We start from the raw sequence: 24225 nt of genomic DNA, 5'->3' as shown, positions 1-24225 counted from the left end.
ACGCCAGAAGTGCTTAATTAGCTCCGCCCATCTGTTCCAATGTCACATGACCACATTCAGAATCTCCAAATCTATCAATATATAACAAGGATTAATCCAATCAGTAAATGGCATTACGAGAAAAATTAAACGCTAGAATTTAATTTTTTTAATCAAATTTTTGGAATTTTTTTTTTTTTTTTTTTTTTTTTCATCACTTAACCCCTTTCCGACCAGGTCAGTAATAGTACGCACCTGGTCGGAAAGGCCGGTTCAGCGGGGGATCCGGCCCTGAGCCCGCACTGAACCGGGCACATGTCAGCTGATTATTACAGCTGACATGTGCCCACAACAGCCGCAGGTGGAATCGCGATCCACCCGCGGCTGTTAACATGTTAAATGCCGCTGTCAATCTCTGACAGCGGCATTTAACTCGCGCGTCCTAAGCCCCACCCATCGGTGACCCCCAGCACGTGATCGCGGGTCACCGATGGGTGGGCATGACAACCCAGGGTCTGCAGCAGACCCAGTTTGTCATGTCCCAGTTGCTATGATCGCCACCTAGTGGTCGGCGCTCATAGCACATGAGCATTTCTGCTGCATACAAGCGATCTGCTCATCGCTTGTATGCTGTAGAAGCAATCAGACAACTGCTGCTTCTAGTCTCCTATGGAGACTATTGAAGCATGCAGTAAGTGTTTAAAAACATTTATTTAAAATAAAGAAGAGAGAAATTTTTAAATCGCCCCATTCAAAATAAAAATAATTAAACAAAACACATACACATATTTGGTATCGACGCGTTCAGAATTGCCCGATCTATCAATATAAAAGAATTAATCCGATCAGTAAACGTCGTAATGAGAAAAATTCTAAACGCTAGAATTACGTTTTTTTGGTCGCTGTAACATTGCAATAACAGGCAATCAAAACATTGGCTCTACCCCAAAATAGTATCAATATAAAATGTCAGCCCGGTACACAAAAAATAAGCCCTCACCCGGCCCCAGATCCCGAAAAATGGAGACGCTATGGGTCTTAAAAAATGGTGTTTTTTTTGGATTTTTTTTTCACCACTTACACACCAAACATATTAGGTTCTTTTTTAAGAACTCGTAATGACCTGGAGAATGATGGCAGGTCAGTTTTAGCAATCAGTGAACGTGGTAAAAAAAGGACCCAAAAAACAACTGTGGAATTGATTTTTTTTGCAATTTCACCGCACTTGGAATTTTTTTTTCCCCGTTTTCCAGCCCACGATATGGTAAAACCAGTGATGGCGTTTAAAAGTACAACTCATCCCGCAAAAATAAGCCCTCACATGGCCATATTGAACGAAAATTAAAAAAGTTCTGGCTCTGGGAAGAAGGGGAGCAAAAAATGAAAACACAAAAGCAGAAAGACCCAAGGTCGTTAAGGGGTTAAATAAATAAAAACCTATACATGTTTAATATCTAATGACCTGGAGAATCCTAATGGCAGGTTAGTTTTAGCATTTAGTGAACATTGTTAACCCCTTTCCAACCCTTGCCGTATTTGTACGCACATTTGCGTACCCCCTGTTCAGTGAGGGCTGCTTCGCTGAGCCCTCACTGAACGGAGCACATGTCAGCTGATTCTTACAGCTGACATGTGCCCGCAACAGCCGCAGGTGGAATCTCGATCCACCCGCGGCTGTTAACATGTTAAATACCGCTGTCAATCTCCGACAGCGGCACTTAACGCGCGCTTCCGGGTTGCGCGTCATAAGCCCCGACAACCCCGTCACGTGATCGCGGGTCACCGATGGGTGGGCATGACAACCCAGGGTCTGCAGCAGACGCGTGTGGTTGTCATGATCTGGTCGCTATGAGCGCCACCCAGTGGTCGGCGCTCATAGCACAGGACCAATTCTGCTATATGCAGGGGATCTGCTTGTCCCCTGTATGTAGCAGAGACGAACGGACAACTGCTGCTTCTAGTCTCCTATGGAGACTATTGAAGCATGCGTTAAGTGAAAAAAAAAAATGTTTTTTAAAAAAAAATTTAAGTTTAAATCACCCCCCTTTCGCCCATTCAAAATAAAATAAAAAAAAAAAAAACACATACACATATTTGGTATCGCCCCGTTCAGAATCGCCCGATCTATCAATATAAAAAAAGAATTAATCCGATCGGTAAACGGCGTAACGAGAAAAAAATTCTGAACACCAGAATTACTTTTTTGGTCGCCGCAAAACTGCAATAACGGGCGATCAAAACATCGGAACTACACCAAAATGTTATCAATAAAAACGTCAGCCCGGCGCGCAAAAAGTAAGCTCTCAGATCCAAAAAATGGAGACGCTACGGGTCTCGGAAAATGGCGCCATTTTTTTTTTTGTTTTTTTTTATCCAAATTTTGGAATTTTTTTTCACCACTTAAATATAAAATAACCTAGACATGTTTGGTGTCTACAAACTCGTAATGACCTGGAGAATAAGAATGGCAGGTCAGATTTAGCATTCAGTGAACGTGGTAAAAAAAATAAATAAACAACTGTGGTATTGCACTTTTTTTGCAATTTTACCACACTTGGAATTTTTTTCCCGTTCACGATATGGTAAAACTAGTAATGGCGTTGAAAAGTACAACTTGTCCCGCAAAAAATAAGCCCTCACACGGCCATATTGTCCAAAAAATAAAAGCACTATGGCTCTGGGAACAAGGGGAGCAAAAAACGAAAAAGCAAAAACGACAAAACGCAAGGTTGCGAAGGGGTTAAACAAACTGGAATTGCACTTTTTTGCAATTTCACAGCACTTAGAATTTTTTTTACCATTTTTCCAATACACTGTATAACCAATGGTGTCGATCAGAAGTACATCTTGTCCCCCAAAAAATAAGCCCTCACACAGCCATATTGACCGAAAAATAAAAAAGTTATGGCTCTGGGAAGAAGGGGAGCAAAAAACGAAAACTGGCCCTGGGATGAAGGGGTTAATGCTGTTTGGGTTTTGGGGATTTTTTTTTCCCTAACTTTTGCGGGGGCTTTTGTCAATTTAAAAATTCTATGGTTCAACAATGAGCACGCATCCTTTTGTTTGTTCATAATCTAATATAAATAACTGTCTGTCTAGGAAATCCCACATCGCTGATTGGTCAGGCCGCGGCCAATCAGTGATGCGGGATTTGAGAACAAGATATCGGCCGTTAGCGGCTTAACCTCACGCTCGGGCGCTCTGACGCTCACCCACGCTCCCACGCTCACCTTGTGCTAGCCGGTCATCTCCCGGCTGCTCGCAGCAGAAGTACCCAGACTGGCGGACTCGCTTCCCCGGTCCTCCAAAATTCATTAGGGGCCCCGGGGGGATACATTGGGGGGTTAATTTAAAGTAGTGCGCAACCCATTTAAACACTGCTTTGCTGATTAGTCGCGCCTGGTCGGCCGCATACATATTCTAGAATACTCGATGCATTAGAATCGGGCCACCGTCTAGTAATCAAATAATTGCTGTACAGGGAGGAGTGGATGAGGGCGATCCAAACGGTAGCCAACAGCCTGAAGAACGAGGAGAATGAAGAGGAGGAGGAGGAGGCCATGGACATAAAGTGTGGTTCTCCCAGCGACACACCAAGTACAGAAGAGATGGACATAGCCATTTCCAAGGGACGACCCAAAGTAGTAAGTGGCATTTGTCTTGTGATTCCCCAGTTTGTGCATGGGCCACATTTACTTTTCGACTCCCCCAAAAAAAAATCCTGTTGTGTTTTTGGTTGTAGCAATCAGTGGTTGGTCCCCACTGACCATATAACATTGGCATATTCTGGTGGCATGAAATCACTTCATTATTTTAATAGTGTTGTCCACCTCCTATGGGCAACTTTTTTATTTTAATGTATTTGGGGTTAAAAATTTAGCGTCAATAAAAATTTTTGCACAGTTATTGCTTTTACAGGCTTTGTTTCCCCTGCATATTCAACTTTGATTTGTTCTGTGGTAATAAATCAATGGAGAGGAGTTTAAATAGCTCCCTGACACATTCTCAGTGAACTCCTTCTTGAGCCAGCAGTACAGTGCAACGCAGAGACTATAGGAGGCAAACGGTGCAACGTTTTTAATCAAAACTCAATTGCAAAAATTTTTTTTTTTTTTAGCCAAAAACAAGTTGTCCCCAAAGGTAAATGATAGGCAGTGTCTAGTCTTTATAGCTCTAGTAAATGTGACTAAACTGCAATACCAGATAAAGTCCATAGACTAGTGTGGCGCTAGACCACCATCTTTTGGTTTTAATAATGCTTTACTTGTTCTTAATTTTTCATCTGTTATGATCTGTCTACAGACAATGAATGACTTTGACTATCTGAAGCTGCTGGGGAAAGGAACATTCGGAAAAGTCATCCTTGTTCGAGAAAAAGCATCAGGTTTTTACTACGCCATGAAGATTTTACGGAAAGATGTCATAATCGCTAAGGTTAGTGCGACCCATGCATGACCTTTTATGATCTTTTGTAATCCCTGATTGATGTAGACGACTGTATGATCTTGAGACTACACTAGTCCGGCGCCACCTCTAGCTGGCTTTTCCCAGCGCCACTCCAGATAATCCACAGGTCTCTTACTATGGGAGAGACCTATCAATCATTTGCAGCGGTGCTGGATTAGTCTAGTCTCCAGCTATGGCCCACCACCGCCCATGGTTTGGGCAACAACAAGTGGAAAAGATTCCCTTTTAAACTCTACCTACAGCCACAATTTATTTTTTTCCTTGCTACACTAATTTAATATCTTTCACTCCATGACAGCCCCGTAAATCAGTGTTTTTTTTATCTAAGCATACCAATTTCATGTTCCTTTCGATGAAATACCTTTTACCTTTGTTTCTATATGATTATTCTGTTTATACAGCTCATGGGGGTGGGGGGGACAGGTACAGGGTCAATATAGAAGACTTGCAATGGGATGAATTTTTTTTTTTTTTTCGTGAGGTGTAACACAAACCAATCATATGGAAACACAAGGATTCCTGTAGAAGCAATTGAAATAAGAAATCTTGGGAAAACTCTTCAATTAGGAGATCTGCTTCGGTATACAGACTCTGCATCAGATTGCTCTATACCTTCCTAATATGATCACCTTCTTTTGATCAGTGTAATGTTATGCCTTTTAATCTATTTTGCATCCTACTCCACAGACTTTTTATCTCCTAATAATGAACCTTGATATCTTTTCTATTTATTAACTGCTGCTTGGCATTGAGTGCCGCTCTTGACTTAAAGATCCACTCCGACTTCACCCCTCAGACAGGCAGTGACAGAGGGCAAAATCTGACATGTTCACTGCCCTATAGCGTAACATCAGATCATACCCAGACCAATAATACAATAGTCTGCACGACCCTTAAAATTGGTCACCAATATCAGATCGATGGTGGTCCAATGCCTGACACTGGAAGCTGAACTGGAGTAGGGTTAGGATGGCCACTACATGATGTTGTGACATTATGGCTACGTGCGTTGTGTACTTCTGCTGATCGGTAGGGTGTTGCACCGCCACCAATGTGCTATTGATGACCTTTCTAACTTCTGAACATGATTTTAGTTTTTCTCATTTATTTATTGTTTTCTCTATCCTTTTCTCTGTTGGAAAGTTCTTACATACTTTGGAGGGCATAAGAGGCTGCTGCATAGTTTGTGTAACAGGGAGGCAGTACTATATGCTCATTCTTGTAATAGAAAACATAAATGCAAAAAAAAGTGATGGATCATAGTATACCGCCACACAACTGTGTGTCCAGTGTAAACCCTCTCCTCTTGGGGTTTCAGGATGAAGTGGCTCACACCGTTACAGAGAGCAGAGTCTTGCAGAACACAAGGCATCCCTTTTTAACGGTGCGTATCTTGCAAAATCACTTTGTATTTCTGATTTGCAGCGGTATTGTGCAAATCTCCCCTACTTACATTTCTTCTTTCTCTAGGCTTTGAAATATGCGTTCCAGACAAGTGACCGGCTCTGCTTCGTTATGGAGTATGCTAACGGGGGAGAGGTGAGTTGAGTTTGCAGTCAATTCCTAAATAAAGGGGGGGGGGGGAAAGCATGTTCCTGTAGTATAAGGATGCTGACGTGTCTACATTTAGGAAGCGGTGAGTGTATGACACGTGTAATGAGAATCGATTAACATTTCCTATCAGTCAGAACAAATGTTCCTCCATTATATTTACCAGTGCTGAGTAAGGGATTTTGTCTTAACAGCTGTTCTTTCACCTGTCTCGGGAACGTGTCTTCACGGAAGACCGAGCGCGGTTTTATGGTGCAGAGATTGTGTCCGCCCTGGAATATCTCCACTCCAGGAACGTCGTGTACCGTGATATAAAGGTAAGAAATGATCGTGACCTCTCCTGTCGGCTTATTACTATGAGCTGTTAGATACAGAAGTCCGTTCTTGAAGGGTATTTGCATCCTCTTAGCTTTCAAGGTTTTGGGGTTTTTTTTTTGGGGGGGGGGGGGTGACTCTGTAGTATTTGGTCGTAAGCGTGGGGGATCAGTGCAGCAACTCTTGTATTGTCATGCGGTGGATTTTGGTAGAAGTCAAGTCAATGAGATTATTTAGATTTCATCCACATGCTGCTGACACCTCCCATGCAGTAAAGCTGTGTGCCCACTATGCGTTTTTAAGCGTCTCCGCAGCGACCATACCGCCGCAGAAACTCTTAAATGCTTGGTAGAAGGCCTGCCATGTTCCCCAATGATCCGCATGTGCTGTGCACATGCTGCGGATTATCATTGCGGAAAAATCTGCAGCACTACCAATTATTTTGCAGAATCGCAGCGTAATTGCCGCCATTGACTTGCATTGAATCGCTTAATTTCCGCATGACTACATGTGCTCATGCGGATATAAAGCAATTCAATGTGCGGATGGTACCCGGGTCTGGAGAAGAAGACTCTCCTCCAGACTCACGTACCATAGTACCTGTGTGTGTGTGTGTGTGTGTGTGTGTGTGTGTGTGTGTGAGGGGGAAATTGCATTATACTTGCCTGGGGGGGGGGGATTACATTATACTTGGCCTCTGATGGGCCGCCCCCCTCCCTGGTCTCCATAGCAATGTGTCCTGGCTCCCTGGCAGCTCGCGATGGTCTGAAAGGATCTTCCGTGACGTCATTTAGCCATGTGACTGGTCACGCGACCGCTGACGTCGGGAGTCGCGTGACCTGTCACATGACTAAATGACGTCATAGGAGGTCCTGTTACACCACCGGGGAGACCGGGGGCCATCGGAAGGTGAATATAATATTTATTTTTTTACCATTCTTTTACTATAACTTGGTCACACTATATAAATCCATGCCGTTTGCATGGATTTATATAGTGTGACCAAGTTGTCAAGCACTTTCCAAGTGATGCTAAAATCGCTTGGAAAAGCACTTGACAACCCGCATGCGGCAATGCATGCTACAAAAACTCTTCACAAACGCTTGTCCCTGGCTGAAAAAAATGCATGTAAAATCTGCATGCGTTTTTTCTGCCAGGGAGATGCAGAAACGCTCATGAAAAATCTGGAGCATTTCTGCATCGTGGGCACATATAACCTAAAACTAGTATACGGCTGATTTGCAAAATCCTCATCTTGCTGATTCTGCTATGGCACTGTGGCAGGTTTCCCAGTTTTTATTGGGACAGTTTAGGAATCTGCAGCAAAATACGCATGCAACGCATCCGCGTTCACTGTCGTGAGTGGACATCTGCAAACGTCCTCTGGATGTGCCCGGCATTGCAGATGAGACTTATCCAAGCTGCAATTTTCAGATCAGGCTGCATGGACAAAAAAGGCCCTTCATTCTGATGCTTGGTTGGTGCAAAAGACTGATATAACATTGATGCCATTATAAGAACGTGATCGGTATGGACCAAATGTCCTATTCTTTAATACATCATTTGGGAGTCACCTTTGCTATGAAATAAAGCTTTTTTTTCTGTTTTCAATGCTCAGAACTTTTATATTTTTCTGTCAATCGCTCATGCCTTGTTTATTCTGTAGCTGGAGAATCTCATGCTGGACAAAGATGGCCATGTCAAGATCACAGATTTTGGACTTTGCAAAGAGGGGATCACAGATGGTGCTACTATGAGGACCTTTTGTGGCACCCCGGAGTACTTGGCTCCTGAGGTGTGTGTGTTGACATCTGTTTATTGCTAGAGCAAATAAACTTTCAGGACCTTGGTCCAGCAGCCGGTGTGTACTCCATGGCCCTACGAACTTCTTCCTACTTGCTGGCATGTTCGACTCCTCTGGCCTAGCGTCATGTCTTCTGTGCGTCACACCGCAACAATGACGTTGCGCCAAATCGGAGGAACCGGTGATGCCGTCAGGTAGCAGGGCTCCCATCCGGCAGCATAGGAGCACTGACCTGACTGCTGGACAAGGGTCCTGCTAATCTATTTGTTACTCTTAAGTTGGCACCAAATGCTCTCCTACAATCTAATGATAACTTGTGTCCTACCTCTAGGTGCTGGAAGACAACGATTATGGCCGAGCTGTGGATTGGTGGGGATTGGGAGTGGTGATGTATGAAATGATGTGCGGGAGACTACCCTTCTACAATCAGGACCACGAAAGACTATTTGAGCTTATCCTTATGGAGGAAATCCGCTTCCCTCGCACCCTAAGCCCTGAAGCCAAGTCTCTCCTCAGTGGTCTGCTAAAAAAGGATCCTAAACAAAGGCATGTGGTGCTCGTATGTTATACCAGCACGATGTGATTGACTTATGTGGGCACCGTGGGATCTTTTAGTTACAGATAAATGATCGTTAAACTAGAGTGGATTATATTTGCATATTTTCTTTAGAATTGAAGTTCAGAAATTTCCAGAATATTGAAAGTCGCTGCTAAACTGTTAGAATGTTCAGATTCCATTTTCCAGACGTCTAAGGGAATTTTCACACACTTAATTACTGAAACTCGTTCCAGACAAAAATCCCAACAAATCTGCTGCTCTCACACACACAGACTTGGTTCTTTGCAGTGCCCTGGGAGATTTCATCTGCAAGCATTGGTGTAGATGATATTCCTGACTTTTAAGGATTTGCCAGCAGTCGTACTGATTTGTTGTTCTGTCTTCAGACTTGGTGGTGGCCCCACTGATGCCCAAGAAGTGAAGGAGCACCGGTTCTTTGCGCCTATTAACTGGCAAGATGTGAATCAGAGGAAGGTAAGTAACGTGCACATGGTCTCATTTCAGCCTCTAATAATGATTAATTTAAAATGGGGTCTGCTTTTATTTTTGTTTTGCTCCCTGGAAATGGTGCCGTTTGCCTGGAATCGCAGTAGTAGCTGCAGTGTCAGATCCAAAGCATGTACGATAATTTTTGGAGAAGAAGCACACTCCTTTTAGGACTCAAAGGCCCGCATTCACATTAGACTAATGTGTACGGGGGTGCCAGCCGACCAATGGTCGGGGGAATATGTTGATTGGGGGGCATGTCCGATTTCGGACAGGTAATCACACTGTTCTCCCGCCAGCCGATGCGTCAGATTCTGGCTTTCTCGCAGAGATCACAAGAATGTTGGGTCGAACAATCGCTCCATATGTATGTATGGCCAAACGATTCTTCTGTCGACAGCCATCTAATGTACATGGGGGGCCTTGGACAGCCGTCAGACGGCTGCTCATTTGTCTGACAGCTGTGCCTAATAACCGCCCATACATGTGCACTCTTGGTTCTGCTGAGCGTGCATGTGCTCTGACTAGGGACAAACTAGTGGCTTATACCCCAGGCACACAAAGGGGTCAGCATGTTTACTCCCAGACTTGTATCATTCCAATGTGTCTGATCCTTGCCGCCATCATGGGAACGTCTCATTCGGTAGGTGGATAGGTCCCTGTAAGCCACACTGGTTATTTCTAACATTGCAATTATGCTCCTAGAATCCACACCGAGCGGTCATCTAATTTGGGAAATGTTAGTTACTTTTGGGACTCGTTAATTAGGATCAGCGGCCTGACTAATTGTTTCTTGTTTGCCTGTATTTAGCTCACCCCACCCTTCAAGCCACAAGTCACCTCTGAAATCGACACCAGATATTTTGACGATGAATTTACAGCTCAGTCCATAACAGTAACTCCTCCAGACAGATGTAAGTAAACTGTGACGAGCGCACCCCCCAATCACCATCCAAATATATAAAAAGGAAATGAATGCATTCCTTTTGATGAACTCTTCTGGTGCCAGATTACACCTTTCTAACTGTGTGCAGCGTTGGGCCTACATCTGATGTATATGTCCAGGAGAAGCTTATTTGGTGCTCCTGACAATTTACATCAATGGCACAAAAAGGGACCAGATTAGATGCAGCAAATTCCCTTTTTAGCTTCCTTGTTTCTGCCTCTGCATACCCCTCATCCCTACCCCAGACACCATTTTTATACATCTATACAGATTTTTTTTTTATTTTTTTTTTTTATTTAGAGAAGATACCATATTACCTAATGCAATACATCTCAGAAGTTTGTATAGTTACACATTGTACTGGTTCATCCTAGATAAAAACAATTCTGCTCCGAAGGCCAGTTTTACACATCCGTTTTTCACTATCTGAGTCTTCCCTTACCCCCCTCCCCCATACACACCTTCAGCCAGTGCATATAATCACACGGATGTGTGGATCTGGTGTAAGTTAAATCCACTCAATAAGCATTGAATTATTGATGCAGAGCTGCAGTGTAAAGCATGGGGGAGGTAAACCCTAAGTGTTTTTGACTACCTCTGACTTTCTTTGCACTTGAGAAAACAGCTTAGCTGCATTGTAGTCTTAAGTCATGGCTGAAGTGAGACCTAATGTAACGGCCCATTTAATGAACCATTAATGAAGTGAGTATTTAAGGGAGCAGTCATTCCCTATCATGGGCTTTTTTAAACATTTGAGTAAAACATTCATTTTTTTTCTGGAGATAATTTTTAAGCTTGTCTAAAAATTATCATTCTCATCACCACATCTGGTGTAAACATGACATGCGCTGCCGAGAACATATTCTATGACTAAACATCCGCTGGTCAATTTGTATGTAACCAATAGCCAATCATAAACACAAATGATTGACGCTTGTAATTTTTTTTTTTATTACAGATGATAACCTGGACGCCTTAGAATCTGACGAGCGTGCTCACTTTCCCCAGTTCTCGTACTCGGCCAGCATTCGGGAGTAACCTTCCAAGAGCCTTCACAGAATGGAGAGAATTCTTAAAGACTTTCTACGGAAAGAAATTGGAGAAAATCCTGTCCTTATTCCCCGAAATGGGGGCAGTAACTATGTATTCACCTACCGTCCCCAAATCCTGAATAAAAGACTACCTTTTTTTTTTTTTTTTTTTTTCTTCAAAATTTGCTCAAAATATTTAAAAAAAAAAGCAACGAAAAAACAACCCTATTTGCTTTACAATATGGACTGTCCTCATGGATCGATAATTTCTTCATATCTTTTTATAATTGCCTTTGACTGCTGGGGCGAAACCGGATTCTAAGCCATAGTGTTGATGAGACACAGGAAAGCCATCCCAAAAGTCCTTAGCAGCTACTGCCTCCTACACCACCGGGGGCGCCCTCAGCCATGAGCGTCGTCCCACTTTCACAACGGTACCATGAATTTTACGTAGGTGTGCTCCACGGGTCTCCCACTTGTGCATGTCGTGATAGGGGGAACATAGGTCTGTAGAGCGTCCAGACGGTTAAGTGAGGTCTAATGGTGCTTTTTCCACTTGGTCGGTACACGGAGCAAACATTATTAATGTATTCAAGCATTTCCCTGCACATATTCCTGATCACCTTCACCTTGTCCTATTTTTCTGCAGATAACTACATGGCCACCTGGTGGGGCTCTCGAGCACTGCCATCACTTATGATACTCTGTAATTAGGGTGTGTACACCTTTAACTATGGTGCGTATGCCTTTCTGCTTTTCACTAGCATGTAAGTGGCTTATTTTCAATAGCTGAATGTATTAAAATTTCCCACGACCCACTTTCACCCCCTTTTTAAAGATGGAAAAAAAACTAAATGGAATTTCGGGTCAACAGCAATAATTTTTTTTTTTTTAATTGTGTATAATGGTTGTATCCCTTTTTTTAAGTTTTTTTTTTTTTTTTTTTCACGTTTGCACGGCCATACAGAAGCATTGTGACAACTTATTTAGTACAATGAATCAAGCAAGCTCATTGGTGGAGAGCGTTGTCAGACATAAGTCCCGCCTCTGCAATCTTAAGGAATGTACCATTCATCTGGAATCTCTCACACCTATGGGGGGGTGGGGTCCGGAGGGATAACAACTAAATTCTACCATTTCAAGAGCAATACTGAAATTCTTTTAATTTGGCAAAAGATGAATTTGCTCTTTTAAAGGTATCATTTAAAGGGGCAGTCCCATGTGCTGTTCAAAAAAAAAATGTTTTCTATTAGTTTATTTAATTTAGCTTGTGAATGTACTTTTTTTTTTTGGGGGGGGGGGGGGTGTCCATCTTTCTAAGTAACGCTTGTAGGTATGTTTTTAGGAAATAAAAATGAGAAATATGGAGCATATTGGAAAAATTTGATGGTCCTTGGGACTGACCCTTTAAACGTCATGCTGTATTTCGTGAATGTCTCTTATCTCTGAAATATTATTTTTTTTTTAGATATTTGAAATGAAAACCATACAATACTCAGTACTGTGGTTTTTTTTTTGTTTTTTTTTTCTCTTGATTAACAAAAAAAAAAATCTTTCCTTTTCATTGATGGCAGCGATTAGAGGAACACTCCGAGCAGCAGTGATACATCGGGGCTGATTTACGGTCCAAACTTAGACTCTTAAAGTGTACCTCTTTTATATATAAATATAATTCTTCTTAATGCGGCGCATCTTTACATGGTCTAGTTATAGCAATATATCAGTTCTGGCCAGAGTTTCCTTTATGAGAGAGCTGTCTGAAATCATGAAAAAATAAAAAGGACAGAGTTGCAGTACCAATCCCCAACTATGGGTAAGGGTGGTGCTGTTTCTAGGAAGTAAACTTTGTAATAAGTCGAAGTCCTGAGCCCACATAGTTGATTCCAGTTAAGCATGCAATGCTATTGCCAGATTGTCGTTGGCTATTTTATCACTTTCTTTTATTTTTGCACCATGAGTGAAAATCGGGTTCTAAATCTGCATGTAAGACTTGTCAAGGGTGTGTTAATTCTCCCCCACCTCCTCCTCCAAGTTTGGGAATACATGGTCCTCTCCTTTAAAGAAAAAGCCACACTATCCTCCATAGGTTGTTTGGTTTTGTAGCAAAGTGCCATGGAAGGGAATGAGGCTAAACACCCACCATACACAGACACATTGGCTGACAATCATTTGACGGCATTTGTTGCCATTTCAATCATAAAAAATGATGACAAAAAAAAAAAAGCGCAAATGCAATAATAAATTGGGTCCTTCTAGTTTTACCTTGTGCTCCAACTCCAAGGGTCTGGCTTTGCTCACTTCCGTAATGGCACCTGCGTGGATCTGGTGACAGCGTGTCTATTGATACAGACTGGGACGTAGATGTGATGTCACCGGCCCCGAAATAATCAGCCAGAATATCCCTTTAAGCTTCTACTTGTAAACAGGAATGTTGTAATGAATGACAGCAAGCAGAGATGTGGGAACCTGAAGAATCAAAAAAGCAAACGGCTTCATGAAGTTACAGTCCAGACGTCCGTTGCCTGCCCTAATCACAGCTCTGCAAAGCCGTTAAAGGGGTTGTCCATCGCTGCTCACTTCTGCATCAGGCATTGAGCAGTGCCTGTAAGGCCATGTCTATACTACCCTGTAAGAATGTGGTGTAATCTGGAGGCATCATAAACCTGTCTTAGTCATTGGAATCATTAAAGGGGTTTTCTTGGTTCAAGGCAAATTGCTGAATTGTGACTGTGTGCAGTAAACACTGTCATGAGTCCTCTGTATTCCCAGAGCAAATGGGCAGTCATGTATAGTTCTGGTCACGTGTCAACTAGATTCTCCTAAGCTTTTCTCATTGGAATATTGAGAGACGTAGATGAGAATCTAGTCGGCATGTGATCGCCCACTTGTACAGGGGAATTGTGACAGTGTGCGTATTGCGTTCTGTTTTAATTTGGCAATATGCAGTCACTTTATGACTTTGTTCTTCAAAAACCCCTTTAATTCATTAGATACCTGCCAATGATGAGTCTGCCTACAAACTTGCTGACTTTCCCAAAACATCCTGACTGGCCTTTACAGGCTCTTTGTTTCACTGCACATTCAACTTTGATGTGGTCTGTGATCATACATCAGCTGAGCAGAGCTTAAAAAAAACTCTGCCATTGGATTGTTAGAATGAGCTCACTGACGGATCCTTAGTTAACTCATCCTTCAGCCAGTGAAAGATAATGCAACGTAGAAGGCAAACGTTAAAAACTTTTCAGAAAAACAAAAAGGATTTTTCTCCCAAAATACATGCAATTATGTAAGGAAAAAAAAATATCCCCAAAGGTGGACAGTCCCTTTAAAAATAGTTTTAAAAAATATCTTGTATTGGGTGGAGCTCAGAAAATAAGTTTGATGCGATTTTGCAACTTTTACAAATATTTTTCAGCATCCTCAGCTAGGAGTCATTGGCGGAAATTCTACTTATACTGATGCAAGTCTGACCCCTGCTGGTCACTTGTATAATGACATTGCAGAAGTTTAGACCAATATTTCTTCTTATTACCTTTATTCCTTTCTCGTTTGCAAATTGATTCTTAAGAGCCCTGGTCTGGCAGCCAGGTCAGTAGTTTGGGGCCACCAGACAAGAGCCCATTCATTATTGCATTTTTTTATTTTTATTTTTTTTTTACAATATTTTTGCACAAATGTACTCAAGTTCTGTATTAAATGTTATGACATTTTTTTTTTTTTGGGCATTGAAAATTCCCAAAACAGGTCAAATACCAAAAAAAAATGTGTAAAACACCGTTGCAAGCAGTCAGATCAACTAATGAACATCTAGAGCGACGCGTTTCGGCCTATAGTGAAGCCTTAGTCATGATCTTACTTGAAAGGACATCAAGATATATATTTAAATGGCAGCAAGTCACAAGTCCATATCGAAACAGCAGAGATTCAGCTGTGCGGTTAACCCTTCCATGTCCAGCATGCACATAAATGGTTTCAATGCAATCATTAACCCTCGGTATTACTTAGGAAATAAAAAGCACAAGTTAAGTGCAGGTCTGTATGAACCTGTACATAGCAATAAAAAGAAGCCAGAGAGAGCGGTAAGAGTATAAATAGATGATAATACAGCATTACATACAAAATGGTATTGTATGAAGTAGCCAGATATAAAGAGCTATCTACAAATATTATTAACATCATTTTTTTTTTGTATATAATTGGTGTTATATTAATCAAATCCTTTTGGGTAATACAAGTATGTATGCAAATTTCCAAAAAAGAAAAAAAAAATTCTATACGAGTTGCAATTTTCAAGGCAATTTTTGTGTAAAGAAGGATTGATAAAAACAATAAGATCTCCATATAATGGGAGTAAATATAACAATAAGACAAAGACTTGCTGCCATTTAAATATATATTTTCGTGTCCTTTCAAGTAAGATCACGACTAAGGCTTCGCTATAGGCCGAAACGCGTCGCTCTAGATGTTCATTAGTTGATCTGACTGCTTGTAACTGTGTTTTTTACACATTTTTAAAATTATTTCAATAAAATGGAAGTTTTATACAAAAAGACCTCTGAAGTGCACTGGGCCCTCCATCGCCGGGTCTCATACTTGCTTCTGGATTCCATTGTGGCGGTTGCCGAGCCGCGACCCAGGGTGAAGGAAGGACCCCTGGAGTGAGACGTGAATGGTCAGCTGACTTCATTCTGAATAATTTGGCGCAAAAAAAAAAAAGAGAAGAAGAAAAGTGACTTGAAAAAAAAAACCAATTGTTGATTTGTGACTATTAAGTGCAAAAAGTCGTATGTTCCAAAATATCAGGGTTAGAGACGAGGGAGAGGGGGAATGGAGTACATTTGCGCAAAAAAATATTGTAATATTTTAAAGGGTCGTAATTGATTAATCGGTTGCAAACATCTGGAAAAAAAACACAAATGATGCCGAACATAAAAAAAACAAACAGGCAAAAACGTATAAAATACACTTAAAAAAAGGCACAAACAGGCAGAAAAAAACCACACACCAAAAACTAGACAAAAAAGGTGCAAATGCAATAATGAATTGGGCAAAAAGTGTGCATGAAACTATACATGGACTAAGCTCTAAATATAAAAAAAAAAATTAAAATTGGCAGGAACCTTTTGCATCCTATTATATTCATTAGGTCCGGGGGTGCCATTGGTGTCTGTTATATGACTTGTGAGTCACTTCCGGCATTTTTGTTGTGCTGATGTAAAAGAACAAAGGATGTAACAACACAGGTGTGAACACAGCCTAAACAACTTAACATCCAGTAGTGCAGACATTCTGATAGTCCGGCACTTAGAACTTTCAGAAGGTGAAATTAATACAGCATTAGTCATTGTTGTGAACATAGCTCCTGGTCATGGTGATCCGCTCCATACTTTACCCCAACTTGTGCTAAATAGTTTCCCACAATTCTTTGCATCACCACCCAATCTCATTCAATCCCACGGCACAGGTAAGACAAAGGGAATATACAGGGAGACAGATTTATAGCACTGAGCTATGAGGTCTGAGGTCACGTGTGCAAAGTTCGGCTAACACCATTGAAAGCATTACATTTTTTGGTGTCATTATTGTAAATACCTCATTATCACAGGGAGCTGAGATATGGGGAGATGTCTGACACACTGCACAGCTGATTTGGATGACCTTATGCTAGGATGAGACATAGAGGTATCGCTTTAGTTTGCTCTACTAGAGTCATACAGATCTTTTTTTGGTCTCGGAAAGCCCATTTTGATTTTCAGTAATAGCTATTTCAAGTCTACAATGTCAGGATCTCATCAAACATCTGTTCATAGCTCAGCTTCTCTGACCCTTACACTGGAGCTGAACAGTGACTTTGGCCATGACACAGTTACACGACAAAAGATTGTTCTCGGCTGCTGCAACATCACAGAGTAAAGCAAGTGAATGGGGTTGTATTGTGACCCCACTACGGTACCGCAACAAGCAAGTTGCAAATATATGACCCAAATTGGATTTTTTTGCTATTTGCTTATCGTGATCACAATGTAATCCAATTCACCAACCGTACCCGGCTATGTATTAGCCATTCGCTACAATCACACCTGAATGGTTCCTGCAATGAAGCTTGAGGGCACCTGCACACATAGGACCCTGATTCATTATCGCATTTATGCCTGTTTTTTGCGTTTTAAGACAGTATTTTTTTTTATTTGTGCCAAATTTTTATTTTAAATTGCACCTTTTTCGCAGTCTGTTGTATGTGTTCTCCTGTGTTTTTGTTTTTTTTCATATTCACTATTGTGAGTTTGGTCTTGTTTCCCTGATGTTTTCAGTCGATTCATCAATTGCAACTTCTTAAAAAGTCACTAAATTTTTACCAAATATACTTCAATCCCCCCTACCCTGAAGTGATTTTTGTACTTCTGAAAAAAATTTTTGCAAAAATGTTAGCGTTGCATGAGATATTTTAATAGAAAATGCTACTTTTTTTTTCTCTAAAAAGGTTAAAGACAAAAATTAAAAGCATATTTGATTTAATTCAAAAAAATTCATGAACAGGTGTGTCATCTTAAAGAATTTAGAGCAAAAAACATCAATGAACAACACAGGACAAAAAAAAAAGTGACTAAAAAAATAAAAAAAAAAAAAAAAGCAATGATTTAATGGGGTATTTTCAGGTGTTTTTTTTTTTTGTTTGTTTCTTTTTAATTTCCTTTCGGATTTATGTGCAGAAAGTCTGCAGCATGTTGCAGTACCAGCTAAGTAGACGTGGCTGGTCATTTTCCGTGCAGATTTTAATACTGTGCCAATTTTTGTTGCTGATTTTGAGAGCAGATTTATCTCTTTGCAGTGTACAGTAAATTGGGAAATCCATAACAGAAGATCTTCAACAAATTCTGAGTGTGTATATGTAATGGAAAATCCTCAGCAAATCTGCTGTGTGTGCAAAACTGCTGGGCGCACTACATAGGCGCGATAGCGGCATTTGTGTAGGGTAGCGGCATTACTGAGCGAGTACGCAAATATCCTGAAATTCTATGAATTTGCTCTTAAACGATAACAGCAGAATCCAACCAGGAGCACAGTACAGCTGTCACTCAAACACTTACTGCAGAGGGCGCTGTAGTGTTTTAGACCATCCAGGGGGCACTTGTGGTAACAGCGCTCAAGACTACTAAAACTGGACGTATGCATATCAAATTCTGTTGATCTCGAATCTCCTTAAATTCTTGGGTCTATTACATGTCAAAACCTAAAATGTGTTTGTTTTGGCCACCTAATATTTGCCTTTGCTGACTGATTCTGATGACCTAGTCGTGCAGGACATCCCTCCTTGGAGTCCATAGGTCATAAATAAGCTGAAAGAACCTGAGCTTCTCCAGCGAGCAGTTGTGTATTTCTGAGTAGTCCATACAATGGACTGATGGCTGCCATGTTCTGCTGCTTCCAGATGGAAGGAAAAAGAGAACCGTTCAAGACCAAGGACCACAACAGGATTGTCTCCAAGAAAGAAGACATGAAGGTGTGTTTGTATAATTCAGGAGAGGCCCAGACCAAGAGAGAAGACTGCAAGAAGGAAGACAAGAAGGTGCGTACATGAAACCATCACACCCTTTCATAGTTTCAGGGCTAACTGATGACCTCTCTTGTCTTAAAGAGCAACCTGTCACTCGTCATAAAATTGTAATTTATTACCTGGTGTAAATGCCGCTGTCCTCCTGAATTCAGCGTTATTTTTCTTTTCTCCAAATGCCTTTCTGTCCCTGAGATATGGCCTCCTCTTCCCTCTATATAAATCTTGTCTTTTAAGCCAAATGGGCGTGGCTAAAACTCTTTATATGGTAATTTTCTTGAGAACCATGCCCACTTGGCTTTAGAAGATGAGACTTGCACATAGGAAAGAGAGGACCATATCTCAGAAACGGAGAGGCGCAGGAACAAAGGAGAAACAATGCCAGATTAGGGAGAACAGCGGCATTTACACCAGGCAAATAAATATATATCTATGTTAAGTGACAGGTTCTCTTTAAGTTCTATTGATAGGACATATTGATTTGGACATCTTAGAAGGGCAGCACCACTATTGCTTCAAGCTTGTGGGATGCAGGAGCAATATTCTGGAGTGGGCAATAGGGGTTATATCCAGGGATGATCACCACATCTACTAATTTCATAAATGACTTAATATTGATAGACTTGGGCACTGCATTGCGGTAGTTTTAATTTGATCCTATATGGTAGTATATTCTAGGTTTTGAACAATCATTGCTTTAGCTTGTGTTTCTACTTGTAATCTTGGATTATCTGCAGTCTGTTTTGTCGGCTATATGCTTCCTTTCCCTCTGTCCGAAAAGCAGTGATGGGTCACCCACAATACTTTGGCTTTGGACGTCTTCAGATCTGGGCATAATCTTTGAAGACTTGTGTGTGTATAATGAAACTCTGGATACTTATATGTACTCTGATCTTGATTCCATAGAAGAAAAGCCTCTTTCCATGTCCGAAGTCATCAATCATCGACAAAGTTGTGACTACGGTGGTCAACTCGATATCCGAGAAAGGTGAGAAGTCCTGTGACGTGTTGAGCAATATCCAGATCAGGATGATCTATAATCAGTTCTAGATCAGGCCATTCTGGATTTCTGTGTCTGATATGCCTAATCCAAAGGGATCTCCTGACTTCTCCAGCTGATTCCGAAGTCACAGACTGTCAGACCCTGGTGGCCGTCGGCTCTTCAGGCTTCATTCTGAACGACTCTTGGAGAGAAGACCTTTCCCAGATCATGCAGAAACTCGATATGCACACTGAGCAAGAATACGCCATGGATATCTTCTCTAGTATGCTGGTGAGAAAAACATACAAAGTGTTCAAATGCAAAAATCCATCATCTGTGTCCAACTTTCCCATTTTTATTGCTTTTAGAAGCAGCAATCCAAGCACGTCCTACGAGCAGTGGACATCCCCAAGACTGTGACCACGGAAATGAGGACAATGCTGGTGGACTGGGTGGTCCAAGTTCATGTATGTACCTTATAGTATGTTATGCCAACACCATCACTAACCTGTCCTTTAAAATGTCCCGGATTTATATCCACAGGAATATCTGTGCCTTCAAGATGAGACGCTTTATCTGGCCGTGTTCTTAATGAATTCCTACATGAAGGTTCACAAAATCTGCACACCTCTTCTCCAGTTACTCGCCGCCAGCTGCCTCTACATTGCCTGCAAGATGGAGGAGAGGCTTATCCCTGAGGTTAGATGACTTATACTTTTTCTCATTGAAGAAAGTTGTACATGTGCCCATATTCTGTAACCCACATTGTGCACTAAAGCTCGAGAGCAGATCTTAGTCCACGGCCCCACTATCAGTATTTGGTCAGTATTTTTTCTCAGGAGTGGGAGCCAAAACCAGGGGAGGAACAATCAGAGAAAAGGTATAATAGGAACAAGTCACCAATTCTGCATTTATCACCCACTCCTGGTTTTATCTCCCACTCCTGAGAAAAAATACTGACCAAATACTGATAGTGGGGCCGTGACCTTACCTACAGAACTGGATGGCTGGCCAAAAATGAATAGGTGACCATATAAGTGGTGTGACTCCACGATTTTGGGAAACAAGAATAATGTTGTTAATTGTGGATTTTCATACTAGTACATTCCATCGAAACTTGGTTGAATGTGACACCATCATCCCAAAAGTTTTACTTTTTGCGGCAACTTTTTGGGATCTTTGCCTGTAATTGACAACCTATGTAAAATAATGAAATAAAGTGATTGAAAAAAAGGATAATCCAGTGAATCTGTAGAATAAGAAAGCGCTATTCTAAACAAATAGTCAAAGCTCTAAGGACATCAATATTAGGGGGCCAATAAGGGCTGGAACCACATTAGACGAGAGTTGCTGCTGTAGGTTTCTCCTGGAGATTAAGGGTTGGGGGGCCGGAGTAATGTAGAAGGAGGCCGCCATTCTTTTTTTAATACTCAAGTTACATTATAGAGCTGTACAATATATCACTAGGGCTCATTGCACATGGCAGTATTACAGTCCAGTTGGTGGCTATTATGGAGGTCCATGAGTCCTCTACTATCCCTCCATATGTCTGACTTCATGACAGGCTCTATTGGACTCCATACATAAGGAGGGGCTCTCCTCAAAAAGCATTGCCATACAGATGGAGTTCACCGGAGCCACAGAAGGAGTGTTGAGGGAGGGCAGCAATGACCCTTCACGGTTGACCAAGTGAGTGTCAAATTATTATGTTACAAGGTTGATTGCAATCAGGAAACCAGACGGAGGCAAAGCTCTGTATGGGAGGATTTGAGAATCTCTAACACCGTTTATTTCTACTTAGCATTATATATTGTTTTGAGTATATCAATAGCCAATCACCTACAGCCATACTACAGGCTTGAATTAATGTTAGTACAATTATTACGGAAACACACATATGGTCATATTATCATTAGTTCGGTGCATGATGGAAAGTTACAAGGTTACACATCCCGGCTCAGACTAGTTAGATAACAGGAGCAGGGTGTCTCATAGAATGTTCTTGAGAGAGAAAGTTCTTGTGAGAAAATTGCGTGTGAAGCAGGATAAGAGAATGAAAGAATATATATATAGTAATAATAACATGATTTTAGGAGCAAGCTGCAAAAATGGAGTAGCTATAGCATGAATATCAATATGTCCTTTACAGGAGCATGGAGGTTGTAGAGCTTTGTTCTAAAGGAGATTTACAGTAGTCTTCTCATGTGCAAGACCCCTATAATCTTACATCGAAGCAGTAGCACAATTCGCCTTTACGACATGTACATCCATAAGTGTGAGCTCATCAGCTGACTTTGTTTTTTTTTTTCTGTCTGGTGATATCCATTTATCTATCTCCTACAGCCGGCGGAGCTTTGCTTCATGATGGAAGACGCCTTCAGCAAGAAAGAGCTTCTGAAAATGGAGAAGAAGGTTCTCTACCGCCTGCGCTTTGAGCTACATTACATACAACCCCTGCATTTCCTGCGCCTCCTCTCTGTTACTGGGAAGTGTCCTGATAATGTAGGTATAGACATCAACCCGAGCACCAAGAAAGCTCACGCCAATACAAGCATAGGATCTAAGGTTCACAAAGTGCACTCCAACCCGGTGCCGGATCACCAATGCCCACCAGCCCACAAGAGCAGACATTGATGTATAGTTGAAGGATAGACGCTCAAGTCCATTTATTTATTCCAGTAAGCCCAAAATATCCTAGTATAGGATAGAATATATTTATAGGATACAGAATCTACCTGCACAGTCATCCCATTGAGGGGCTATACCTTCCCCCCCATAATATACTCCTTGTGCTCTTTTATGGTTAAATTACGTCCATGTTCACATCTCCTTTATGGCGATTTCACAGATCGGAAGCTGTCACATTGTGGCATTTATAATGGTGTCCTAATTTTGATGGCACGGTTAGCGCCGTTCTTGCAATGAGATGTGTGAGAACTGATGACGAAGGCTCCGAAACGCAGCTGTGAACATAGAGACCTCCAATTTGTATAGTAAATTTTAGCCTATCATCGTAATCTTTGTCATCAACTCATCCGACCAAAGGTGCAGGTTGTCTTTTTTTTTGCTTCTCAAATATCTTGCACGTCTTGAAGAATATTCTAGATTAAAGGGGATTTACACAGTTTAGGATATAATAAATATATATTATTTAATTATTTATTTTACTAAAATGCATGTATTTGGAGCTAAAAATCTTTTTTTTTGCAATTGGGTTCCTTTTGAGGTTTTGCACCATTTTGCTTTTACAAACTCCTTGTTTTACTACACTTTGTGGCTTGTGGTCATAAATCAGCTGAGAGGAGCTCAGAAAAAGATAGATAAAAGCTACAAACTCCCCGTCAGACGGTCATAGCGGACAGACTGACGGATTCTCAGTTAACTCATTCTGCAAAGGAAAGTGCAACACACAGATGCTACAGAAGGCAAATGGTGCAAAAATTTTAATGTAACCCAAATGCAAAAAAATTGTTTTTCGCTCCAATTAAATTCATATAAAAATAAGAGTTTTCCATTTTTGGAGACAATTTTTTAAGTGTCGTCACTCTGTATTAATATAGGGTACTTGTCCACCTCCAGGTTGAGTATCTGGCCATGTACTTTATGGAGCTGACTCTATTGGAGGCTGATGGAGCCATGATTGAACCGGCTCTTTTGGCATGTAGCGCATTGTCATTGGCACAGATGGTATCGCAGGAATCTGGAACCTGGAGTCCTGAACAGATGGGACAAGGACCACTCTACTTGTATAGGTACCATCTCTAATGTTTAGATACTTAATTGGGTTGTGGTAAAAAGCCAATTAGTTGAATATCCACATGTCCATCAGTTGTATGTAATATTGCCGTTCAACCTCGTTAAGGTTAATGGGGTTGAGTTATGGAAGAGTGTGGTGCTGGTTTTGGAAGAAATGCTTTATATTCTCTTAAACATACTATAAATCCGCCTTAAGATCCTACATATCCTCTTAAAATGGGCTTGTCGTCTATCATTTCAGTGATGCAGATTTAAGCCACCCTCAACAATTTATGGGAAAAGCCGCCGTCCGTGCCAGCTCCAATTGCAAATCCACCTGGCAGAAATTTTCCCGTCCTCAGAGACTTGGCGTGAGCACAGGACCTGCCATGGCCAACGCCAAACACTTGGCCCACTGTATGGGGTTGTTATATCCAAATTCTTGCTGAGTCTACTGGGAAGGTACTGGAAATTTCCTAAAGTCATAAAATTGGGGCCATCGATGTCAGAAAATAAAAGAATAAAGGACAATCTGTGCTGTAATGAACGTTATGGGACTACACTGAAGAAACGGAGAAAAAAAGAGAATCTACATTACATAATCAGATCCCAAAATATGTGATGTGGAATATAGAAATGATGTCTATGTTTTAAATTTATTAATTTGTAGATTTCCTATGTGTAACAAATGTATTTTAGATGAGTGCGGAGAGTGTTTGCTTTTAAGAAAAAAAAAAAAAAAAAGAAACGTGTGTCTGTAGCTATCAATATAATGTGTGTACAGTATATAAATCCTACAAAACCGATCCCATAAATAA

General features: G+C 41.2%; 2 protein-coding genes across 3 annotated transcripts in view; both read left to right on the top strand.

The window, feature by feature from the left end:
* AKT2 (AKT serine/threonine kinase 2) overlaps positions 1–11323 on the top strand; it is a 30865-nt gene extending 19542 nt beyond the window's left edge. For both annotated transcript variants that reach the window (XM_073641470.1, XM_073641471.1), the window contains exons 5-14: positions 3461–3623; positions 4282–4413; positions 5765–5830; positions 5917–5985; positions 6192–6314; positions 7979–8107; positions 8448–8662; positions 9062–9149; positions 9973–10075; positions 11066–11323. In XM_073641470.1, coding sequence (XP_073497571.1) covers positions 3461–3623; positions 4282–4413; positions 5765–5830; positions 5917–5985; positions 6192–6314; positions 7979–8107; positions 8448–8662; positions 9062–9149; positions 9973–10075; positions 11066–11145 — 1168 coding nt within the window. In that variant the 3' untranslated portion in view covers positions 11146–11323. The remainder of the gene's footprint in view (positions 1–3460; positions 3624–4281; positions 4414–5764; positions 5831–5916; positions 5986–6191; positions 6315–7978; positions 8108–8447; positions 8663–9061; positions 9150–9972; positions 10076–11065) is intronic.
* A 6853-nt stretch (positions 11324–18176) lies between these two features.
* CCNP (cyclin P) lies at positions 18177–24225 on the top strand. Its single transcript, XM_073637945.1, has 8 exons — positions 18177–18705; positions 19597–19678; positions 19806–19963; positions 20041–20139; positions 20216–20371; positions 22016–22174; positions 23252–23424; positions 23670–24225. The coding sequence occupies exons 1-8, from the start codon at positions 18541–18543 to the stop codon at positions 23854–23856; spliced, it is 1179 nt and encodes a 392-aa protein (XP_073494046.1). The 5' UTR covers positions 18177–18540; the 3' UTR covers positions 23857–24225.

This window comes from Phyllobates terribilis, unplaced genomic scaffold, assembly GCF_046119375.1.
Source record: "Phyllobates terribilis strain yellow unplaced genomic scaffold, ASM4611937v1 Scaffold_7__3_contigs__length_470593459, whole genome shotgun sequence".
Taxonomy (NCBI): domain Eukaryota; kingdom Metazoa; phylum Chordata; class Amphibia; order Anura; family Dendrobatidae; genus Phyllobates; species Phyllobates terribilis.
Note: the sequence above shows the minus strand (reverse complement) of the source record. Positions and strands in the feature narration are given on the sequence as shown.